This window comes from Octodon degus, unplaced genomic scaffold, assembly GCF_000260255.1.
Source record: "Octodon degus isolate 3935 unplaced genomic scaffold, OctDeg1.0 scaffold00036, whole genome shotgun sequence".
Taxonomy (NCBI): domain Eukaryota; kingdom Metazoa; phylum Chordata; class Mammalia; order Rodentia; family Octodontidae; genus Octodon; species Octodon degus.
In genome coordinates this window covers 14,487,326-14,497,945 of record NW_004524612.1, presented here as the reverse complement: position 1 = coordinate 14,497,945, position 10,620 = coordinate 14,487,326, and the positions used below count along the sequence as shown (strand labels likewise).

The window sequence follows — 10,620 nt, the reverse complement described above, 5'->3', positions numbered from 1 at the left end:
AAAAAGAATAAAATTTGGAAATCATTTCTTTTTTGATTCTCCATACCATCTGCTGCATTAATAATATCTCATTATTTATGCTCTCACTTTCCCTTGTCATGTCACCTACATACTGACCCAGTCAGTCTCCCAGATCTCCACTTTCCTACTCTGTGACTTTCTCTGTTGCCCATCCCTCATCTAACTATCAATTAGTTATTCTTTGAAGTTGACAAAGTATGTAGGTGTACTGTACATAGCACAAAGATTTTTTTTTTTGGGGCGGGACCAGGGATTGAACTCAGGCCCTTGCGCTTGCCAGGGAATCACTTATTCTACTGAGCCATCTCCCTGGCCCCTTAGATCAATAATTACTATCCAGGAGTCTGCACCAGGGGAGGGGTTGGGTGTCTGAGTTCCACAGCCAACATATCATAAGATGATGACAAGAGCCTAAAAGGTAGCATCACATATCAAGTCAACACTGACCGAAACAGAAAGAAGTCTCTGGGAGGTGGCTTTGGAACTATGAAAATCCTTGTTCAGACTTCTAGGCTCAACACAGACTTGGAATCTCTCACATTTTCCCAGAAGGTCTGAGCATGACAGAGGATCCTACAGTAGGACTTCATGGGCCACAGTTCAGCAGGCCTTCAATAGGGCACGCTGTAGTTCTGGGCCCTGAGCTTCTGGGTAACTCACACATTACTCTTAAGGTCACTATTTGGTAAATATAAATACATATGTACATCTATCTAGTGCTGTGCTATATATTAAAGAGGAACACAGATGTATGTCACCCACTCTCATTCTTCAGAAGTTACAAATCTGGCTGAGGAAGGAAACGATACTGAAAAATAGATCATAACTAAAGGAATGTTAAAGACAAAAAGCAGTAAATTAACTGCCATGGAAATTGGAATGACGTAGGCCTTGATAATGAGGTGATTCTGATTAAGCAGAAAGGCAGACATCATAATCTAGTCTCTGATTCTCCTGCCGCACACTTGCAGACATTTTCTTATTGTCTGTAAGCATGCTGTTTGACTCTCATGCCTGCCCACTGTTCTTCCTGTATAGTTATGACTATTATAAGTATTTACAAAGGTCTTGTTCTTTATTGTAATTCAAGGGATTCTATTTCACAATTTTAATTACCAGCTATCTTAAATGGATAATTATACATTTTCTTATATGATACAGTTCTACTAAGACTACAGTAGCTAAAAACTATCTTTAACTCTTCTCAGAAATTCTCTACTCAATAGGAACACGCCTTTCATCATTAATTCACCCTATTTATCTCCTCTCTGATAGTTTCATGGACTACTCTTTCTTTTCCTGAAGTCCTGCAATATCTATCATCTATAACACCATTATTTGTTTGTTTGCTTGAATTGTTTTTTAGGTGAGGTTTAGTTTTTGGTTTTGGTGCCAAGGACCAAACCCAGGGCTTCTAGCTTGCTAGGCAAGCATTCTACTGCTGAGTTAAATCCCCAGCCCCTCTAACACTATTTACATTGTGTTGTGGGGCTGGGGAGATAGCTCAGTGACATAAGTGCCTGCCTGGCAAGTGTAAGGTCCAAGTTCTAACCCCAGTACTGCAAAAGGAAAAAAAAAAAAAAAAAAAGCCTTTATTCCCGGTACCAAAAACAAAACAAAAAACTATCAGCTTTCAATTGTGTTATGGCTTGAGCTTATATGTAATTGGTTCAATTGTATATGCCCTATCTCATTTAAAAGGTTACAGAAATTATACTTTCTTCTATATGTCTATACAGAGAATGCCACATATACAGGAGTTATACTGTACATCAGTTATGCATCACTGAAAAGGATAAGGCCAATCGTGTTAAATGTAATACTTTAAGTTCAAGAGATGATGACTGATCAAATATATTCTAAGAAATTCTATGATTCTTCTCTCTCTTATTGGTGTCTTATGTTAGGGCTGCTCAGTCACTATAGAATCTCTCTCATTGGTCTTAACTTGCAATCTCCTTACCAATGCTGTTACCAAGTGCTTTTTCTAAAATTCAAGTCTGATTTTATCACTCCAATGCTCAAAGTCTTTAACAGTTTCTCACTGCCCTTAGGGGAAAATTCAAATTCCTCATCATGGTTTCATTTCCTAAAATTGTCCAACACACATCCTGTGCTCGGATACCCAGGTAGCTGATGGCCTGCCTCCTCAGTACTGCTGTTTCACCTTTCATTCTGAGATGCCTCCTCTGAATCCTATTCAAAATACCAGCATGACTTCTTGGGAAGCTGTCTCTGACTTTCTGTGATGAGACAGGTGGTTTTCTTCTCTGGGATTCCAAAGCACCTTTTGCATACTTTTATTATGCCTCTTAAGGATATCGTAATTGTTTAGTTTCTGTCTTCCATCTTTGCAACTTTAGAACTTAAAAGAATGTGTCTCATATGGAAGTGCCAAGTGGAAGGAAAGAACGAAGAAGGAAAAAGAATCCTTGAATGTGGCTAAAAACAAGATACTGGTTGAGCTAGAAGGTACAGTTTGTTTAAGGAAGTAAGAAGCAGAAAAAGACTAGATTTATAAGAGAAGGGCAAGATAGAAAAGAAATATTCAAAATATTATAATTTCAAAAATATACAGAGGCAAAACAAAACAGATAAAAAAGATATAAGAGAGTGAAACTTTGTTTTGTTTTGTTTTATTTTGGCGGAACTGGGGATTGAACTCAGGTCCCTTGCGCTTGCCAAGTAAGTGCTTAGTCTCCTGAGCCACCTCCCCGGCCCCTGAGAGTGAAACTTTGAAATACAGTATATTTCTTTAAGTATATCTCTTTAAGTTCAAAGTCAAACAAGAGGTCTGTGGTGAGCTGAGGTGGAGGCAGGCTATGATGGCGACGACGCCAGGGGTGGCGGCACCATGGCAGGGCTCACAGAATCCCTGCTGCCTTGGTGATCCCAGGCTGACAGCCAGAGAGCACAGCAGCTCAGCTCCTGGAGAGAGGGTTGAAGAAAACAGAGGGCAGCCACCTGCACCCACTGGCTCCCATTAGTTCGATTCCTGGAGCAGTGCCTGGCAGCCTTGGTGAAGGCCCTGCCCGACAGAGATCATGTACTGCCTCCAGTGGCTGCTGCCTGTCCTCCTCATCCCCAAGCCCCTCAACCCCGCCCTGTGGTTCAGCCACTCCATGTTCATGGGCTTCTACCTGCTCAGCTTTCTCCTGGAACGGAAGCCTTGCACAATCTGTGCCTTGGTTTTCCTGGCAGCCCTGTTCCTTATCTGTTATAGCTGCTGGGGAGACTGTTTCCTGTACCACTACACTGATTCCCCACTTCCAGATTCAGCACACAACCCTGGTGTTGTGGGTACCTAACAGCTGTCCTGTTAGCTTGCTAGGAAAGCAGAAGATGGGAGGGGAGGCATTGACATAGGTCATAAAGCACTGGAGTTTCAAATCCCGCAGCCTTGCGGGTATCACATTCCTGACAATGCCTTTTTGGCCTGTGATGTTTTATCCTTATAATGTGAATAATGGCACTGACTGGTGCTTTTATTATAGTCTTGCAGTTGTGGGTGGTCTTGTGATTGTGTGTGTTCTGTCCCCATCTGGGTCCTGGTTGACAGGATGGCCACCCCCTTGCCTCATTACTGCGAGGAGCCCACACCCATCCTGATCAACCATCCTGGCTTGGCCTGGGCAGATAAAATGTCAGTCTCATTGTCACTTCTTTGACTCCTTGTCAAAATCTCCCTTCTGGGGCTGGTGAGATGGCTCAATGGTCTAAAGCACCTACTTAGAATAAGCTTAGCAAAAAGCACAGGGACCTCGGTTCAATCCCCCAGCACCACATGCCAGCCAGCCCTGCCCCCTGGTGGGCTGAGCTGGCCACACACACACACACACACACACACACACACACACACACAAATAAATAAATAAAAAATTAAAAAAAAAAAGATATTAAAAAAAAAAAATCTCCCTTCTTCCCAGAATGATACTGACTCCTTAGCCCCTCTCCTGGTTTTCCTTTGGTTCTCTTCTACTTTCCTTTTTTTTGGAGCAGCTGTCCATGACAGGGCTCATTTTTGTACTTATCTCAAATTTGAAGAGATTGTTGGCGCCCGAGAGCCTTGCTTTTTCATCCTTCTTCCCCTGTTCAGCAGATATATATATCCATCCATCCATCCACAAGCCTCCAGTATTTTCTCCAATTCATTTTTAAAAGAAGCAACAGACAGATGTTGCTCTTTTACCTGGGTGTCTGGGCTCATGCTTCCAGCCCCACTTCCTTTACTCTTCCTCCTGCCTTTCTCAGCCATCCCGAGAGGGGGGCCTTGTGTTTCCTGTGCATGCTCTGCAGGATGGAGGTATGATGTGTTCACATGGACCTAGCAGTCCCCAGCTGAATGAATGGGAAAGTATTTCTGGGATTCATAGTAGCCATAATCCCCTTGATAAGTGTTTGGATATTTTTTTGATGTGCCCTGTGTGTACGTGTGTGTGTGAATACATGTGTATATTCCTTTTAAAGAAGCTTTACAGAATATGTTCTGGTTTTGAAGTTTAGCAGTAGCTAGCTGTAGTAGGTGCCACTGCAGTTTTATTTAGCATGAGGATTGCAGAGTGACCAGCACACTGGACTCCAAGGTGGTTCAGAAAAGACACAAGGGAGCAGGAGCCATCAGCCTCCCCCCAGGAGCGTCTTCATTCCTGCACATGTAGACTACCTTTCAAAGAATACACAGGAAGATTCTGTGACTGTCACTTGCTGTTTTTTTCTCTGTGCTTCAGTAACGAGTGTTGGCAAACTAGACTTTCTCCTGGCCTCTCCTTAATGGGAATCCACATGATTGTCCTTCCAGTAGGAACCATCCCTCTCCAGGCAGAGGACAGAAATTGAGGCAGTCCATCTAGGAAATGGGACTGCAAGGCCACACTTGTGAAATATTTGGACTGCTGTTCTAGAGCTTTTATTTCTGGTGTGTTCATTGCACAGCTGTTTGAAATGTTTAATAAAGTTTTATAAACTTAAAAAAAAAAGTCAAACAAGAGCAAGTTAAGAGGAAAAAGCAGGTCATAAGAGGACAGGAAAATGGGAGAATGGGAAGACAAAGAACTAAAAGAAGGCAGGACTGATAGTTACAAACATTACAGATTTTAGGAATTAATACTTTATTCAGTTTCCCAAACTTATACACGGTAAGAAAAATCTTTGTTTCTAGCTGCTATATGACTCTGTCCGAGTCTGTCACCAACTCCCCTCACTTCCTCCATATATGGCTGAGGCCAGCTCTTCCTCTCATCCCACTGTCACTACTCCCCAGCATGCCTTGATCGTCTCTCAAATGTCTTACTGCAAGGCTCCTGAGCAATTTCTACTCCTACTATCTCAATCCTCAAAACTAACAAGAAAGCCCCAGACAAACCCCTCACAAGCCCCCGTGAGCAATGCCTAAAATGCTCTTCTGCCACTACATAATCATTCCCTCTGTTCTTCTACTGCACCTAGTGAACGTGAGCCAAAAAACTACTGGCCATGGCTGCCCCCTTTCTGATTTTGTAAATAAGGTTTTATTGGGTTACAGCACTTCCACTTGACTACAAGCTCTCTGTGCTGCCTCCATGCCACAGCAGCAGAACCGAACAGTGATGGCAACAGACACAGCTGACACACAGTGTCTAAAATGATTATGATCTGGCTCCTTAGGGAAAGCATTCGCCAATTCCTGGACTCTGCTATTGTACTTATATTTTACTTTATTTAAAAGTGATATTAGATAATTACTATACTGTTCCAAGTGACAAGGTGGGTTATCTCATTTAATTTTTACATTACTTAAGGGTCACATGCACTATTTCTATTTTCTAGATTGGGAAACTGAGGCTTATGTTTCAGTCTCACGTTCTTAACCATCACATCAGCTACACTATTTTTCTGAATGGACTGGGAGCTTATGAAAAGCAAAGATCATGCGTAAGTCATCTTTGTGTCCCAGAAGCTAGCACAGTGCCATGGTAGGCATTCTGTCATCTTTACCAAATTAATCTCACTAACCTAATCCTGTCACCTTGTCTTTTCCCTGCTCAGTGCCCCACAATGACTCCATATTGCTTACTTTGCTGTATCTAAACTTTAAAGTCCTCTAACTGGCTTTATGTTGGAATGTAATCTGGGATGGTTCTATCTAGAAAAGTTCAAAAGACTTAATGACACTCCTCTTTCCAAACTGGCTACTCTTCACTTAGCACAGGATAACCTGCATGACTCACAAACCTACCTGCCATCACGTGACCGGTGGAGGCTGCCATGATAGCTGCTCACTTTGCTGTGGACACTCCCTGCTTTGCTCCTCTGATCATCCACCATAGCCAGCTGAGTTGAAGACGCATGTGTAGATGTTCCCTGGGTGGACGTTCCCCTGGACTTTCTTATTATAGGAGTATTTGGGTCCCTCAGGAGTGACTGAGCAAAATCAGGCTCCTGGAGTACCTGTCGGCTCTCATTCACTATCCTAGAAAATACAACAATGTGTTTAGGATACGGGCTAACACCCAGTAGAAGAGAACTATAACCACACTGCCGTGCAATACTGATCGTGTTCTTGAAAGTAACTGTTTGCACATTTAGGTCATTCGGACTGATTTAAGGCAATACTGTTAGGTGAGGAAAGAATTACAAGGAAAATCCATGTCAATCTGCCCCTAAAATGGTATGCTGGAAAGAGGGTTGTGCTAGAAAAAGGAAATCAGGATTTCAGTTTCAACTCTACCAATAAATATGTGGTTTTAGGCAAATCACTATCCTTTCTGGCCTTTATTTTTCTCAACTAAAAAAATGAAGGTATATAATAGCAACTTCAACATTTCTAAAATGGTCTCTTTTTTAAATTAAGGAAATTTATAATTCTCAGGATAGAATTGTCAGGAGCAAAAGTTTTTAAATGTTATGAAAGGATTAAATGTAAATGTTTATGAGGATGAACAGAACATCAATTAAATAAAAGAGCAAATTAAATAGATCTTTATGTATGTGTGTGTGAAAATCAGAGTTAAAATCAGATAAACAATTGCATTAAAAAATAAAACTCCAACATGTACACAGTAAATCACATATTGAGAAAGTACATTCTAATCCTCAAATTACAAAAGGATTTTTGCTCTTGTTTTCAGTAACAGGGTAGAAAGGTGGAAGAGTTACATTTTCTAATTCTCTTGATCATGTTATTTTTTATCTTTAAAAATTACTGCATAATAAAACACAGATAATGATTAAGTCCTAACATAGAGAAAATATGCCTATGTTAATCCCAAAGCCAGATGCTTAATGGGAATGCTGGAAGCCACTAGAAATATTCTTCTTAAAAACAGAAATACAAGATTATGTACCACTACTGTTCTTAATTAGCCTTATTTCAACAGCTCCAGACTGCAATTAGAAAGAATACATAAATTAAGGTCATAAAACTTTTACATGTATTAAATAAAAAATAAAATAACAGTCTATCTTTGTATAATTTGGTATATGTGGAAGAACAATGAATAACTGCAAGTGAAGTTTAACTCTCAACATTAAATACCTGTGTGACTCTGGCCAGGCACTTAATCTCTGTCCTATTTTTCTCATCTGTGAGACAGAGTTGAGAATGCATAACAAACCTCACAGGACTATCAGGAGGATAAGTAAAAACTTACTTAATAATAAGAATAATTAATTTTCCACTTAACAAATTATAATTTGGATTTTTTTTTTTTTTTATAATTTGGATTTCTTTTTCCACAAAGATCAGCCTTGCTTTAGATATTCTGAATTAGTAAAGGAACAGACCTCAGGCATGCTTCCACTTGGCCATGTTCTCAAAATCAGATTTTAGATTTTAATTTTGAAATGCTATTGTGCCAATCATAACTTGTGGCTGCTGTCAAAGTTACAGTCTTGTTTGAATACTTGAATATTCCAAATTCAAACTGTTTTAGCATAAACAAAACAAAAAAACCTTACATAAATGTGATGTTGGTGAACACTGAGAATCTATGAACTTACTCTTTTTTCCTGCGACCATGAAAAAAACTGGCCCACTCAAAGCAAGTCTTTTTGCTTCCAACCCAAAAAATTGAAGGAATACCGACTATGAGAGCCATCAAGTACTTCATCAGAAAGAGAATTAGGTCTGGACGACTCATTTGAGTAACCTGCAAGAGGGCAGAGAAAAATAACTCAAATGTAGAAAATGAACTTTCCATTAAACAGCATTATAAAAAGGTTAGACAAAATAAGCAAAAGTAAGATAATTCTATGAATTTGAAGTACTCACCTATGAGGTTCCGTGGTAATTTTCTTATTTTAAGATATACCCCTCAAAAACTGCTGAAAAACTTATACTCTATGTATTGATCCCTGTGTGTTGGCTGACACTAATATGTGCTAAAGAAAGTGCTAATATGTGCTAAAGTTTGCTTATGTAAAAAATAAACCTTGGGTAGGCCTAAGCACCTGCTTTCTTCTTCAACAGTTTCACCAGTAGGAAAGAATTACTCTCCTTCCCCTACTTTATTGTTTTTATTTTTAATCTGCTCTTCCTTTCCCCTACTTCCTGTGTACAGTTTTGAAGCTCTCGTTATGGCCTATGAATTAGGTAGAAGTACATTTGTCTAGTCAGTTGAAGTTTTTAAAGTTTCATGTGATTGCTCATTCAAGTTTAATTACTTTGGTCAGAGAATATTGTAAGATTCTGGGTACTTCAAATTTTGGAGATTTTCTGGTGACTTAGGACACTTTTTATTGCTTATGTGCTCTAAATTTTCTACTATGGGTAAAAAAACTATATTACTTTACATTTATTATTTCTGTTGTTCAAGCCTCTTGCATACTTGATTTTCTGATTTTGCCATAGCCACATGTTGTCAGGGTTTGCAAGGGAATAGATTTAATACAGGACACATAATTTATAGGATTATTTTGTAATATTCACCCACAGGGTCAAATATAGAAGAGTGCAAGAGATCTGCCCACACACCAGAGACCCAAGGAATCCAGCTGAGGGCCTGGGTCCCCCGGCAATGTCCTGCACCAGTCAGCTGAAGACCTGGCACTCAGGACAATGTCCTCCATGAGTCTAGCTGGAGGCCTAGAGCCCACAACAATGTATCATGTAAGTCTGTATCAAGGACTTGCATTGGGAAGGACCAAAGGTCACTGGTGGCAGCTAGAAGGTCTATGCCAGCAGGATGAAGTAACTGTACCATCAGGCTGAGGGAACTGCAGTGGAGCCGGGAAGCAACACTTAAGCTAAGGACCAGAACTCCCCGCCAAAGAACTGCAGCCCTTCTGAGTCAGCGAGTGCCCAAGCTCCTCCAACAATAAGAACAGGTGAGTTCATATCAGGAAAACCAGAGCAACAAGCTTCTGGTAAGAGAATCAACAGCATGCCATCTTCCCCTCTAGTTCTCCTTTGCAGCTGGTGCAGTCCTCAGGTGCGCCTTCCACACCCAGCACCATGCTGATTTGGCTCAGCTGGGTGTTACAAGTTTACCATTAGTCAATCCACCACACCATGCCTGTGGGTACTTCAGATGTGGGTGCCCTGGGCAGTACATGGTTCCACAATTCTCAGCAAGTTAGCTGAAGCCTTGTTGAGCTGAACAAAAGTACCACTGATGATCTAGTGAAGGAAAAGGAACTGCAGCACTGGGCACACACCTGATCTTGATGACAAATGGCAATATGGGTTCTACAGGGACACGGTTGTTGCCTGCTTTTTTCACCATCCTAGCCATCCGATTCTCAGTTCTGTCCATCTGTCTGTACTCCTTATGACAGCACCTCGCTTTTTCTTTTCTTTCTTTCTTTCTTTCTTTCTTTTTTTTTTTTTTACTTTCTTTCTTTCTTTTTTTTTTTTTTAATGACAAAGAGCTTTCTTTTCAGGTTGCTGCCCTGGTTCCATCTAGCTGTTGCCAACAACCCGATGAAGTATTTGTATCTTGATTCCTGAAATGTTCAACAGGTCAGAAACACGGCAGCTAAAGGACCAAACAAGTAGCTTGTCTCAAAGGACAACACCTGATTTTTCATCCATGGGCTTCCTCCTGGCCTTTCAAAGCATCTTTTAGGCAGTCTTCTTTCTCCGGTGCTTTACCTTCACCTCTGCTTTTCTTCACTTTTTCTTAAGGGTTGGTAGCATGGCAAGAACCTTCTTTTCCTTCTCTTTAACACTTCCAAGGTCCCAGCCAGAAAAGAGCTTTTATGTTTTTGTTAATTGGAGGACACAAGTTTACAATTCTGGAAAATTCTCAAGCATTGGCTTTTTTGCTATTGCTTCTTAGTCATTCTTGTACCCTCTTCTTCTGATGTTCCTGTTTATTATATACTGAACTCCCTCAATCTATTTCTTAATGTCTCTTAGCTGAGTAATCACATAATTGACTTATTTGTTTTTGAGACAAGGTCTCACTATGTAGTTCATGCTGGCTTTGAATTCACTGTGTAGCCCAGGTTAGCCTCAAACGCATGGCAATCCTCCTGCCTCAGCCTCCTGAGTGCTGGAATTACAGATGTGTGCCACTGTACCAGACTTATTGGTCTCTTTTTCTGGTCTTTCTAGTATGTATGCTAGGTAAAATCTTTAGGTCAATTTTCTAGTTCAGTAATTCCCTCTCTGGCTATATT

The 10,620-nt window shown here is 40.6% G+C and overlaps 2 protein-coding genes across 3 annotated transcripts in view; one reads left to right on the top strand and one right to left on the bottom strand.

Moving 5' to 3' along the window:
- Positions 1 to 10,620, bottom strand: part of Fzd3 (frizzled class receptor 3) — an 89,100-nt gene that overhangs the window by 8,208 nt on the left and 70,272 nt on the right. For both annotated transcript variants that reach the window (XM_023714697.1, XM_004630699.2), the window contains 2 exons: positions 7,999 to 8,147; positions 6,236 to 6,469 (listed from right to left, as the gene is read on the bottom strand). In XM_023714697.1, the coding sequence (XP_023570465.1) occupies positions 6,236 to 6,469; positions 7,999 to 8,147 (383 nt within the window). The remainder of the gene's footprint in view (positions 1 to 6,235; positions 6,470 to 7,998; positions 8,148 to 10,620) is intronic.
- On the top strand, positions 3,066 to 3,329 carry LOC101588725 (bladder cancer-associated protein-like). The gene has a single exon (XM_004630698.1). It carries the CDS (start codon positions 3,066 to 3,068, stop codon positions 3,327 to 3,329), a length of 264 nt encoding a protein of 87 aa, XP_004630755.1.

What these genes read in the sequence shown, in the direction of transcription:
- LOC101588725 (XM_004630698.1), top strand. Translation starts at nt 3,066, where the DNA reads ATGTACTGCCTCCAGTGGCTGCTGCCTGTCCTCCTCATCCCCAAGCCC.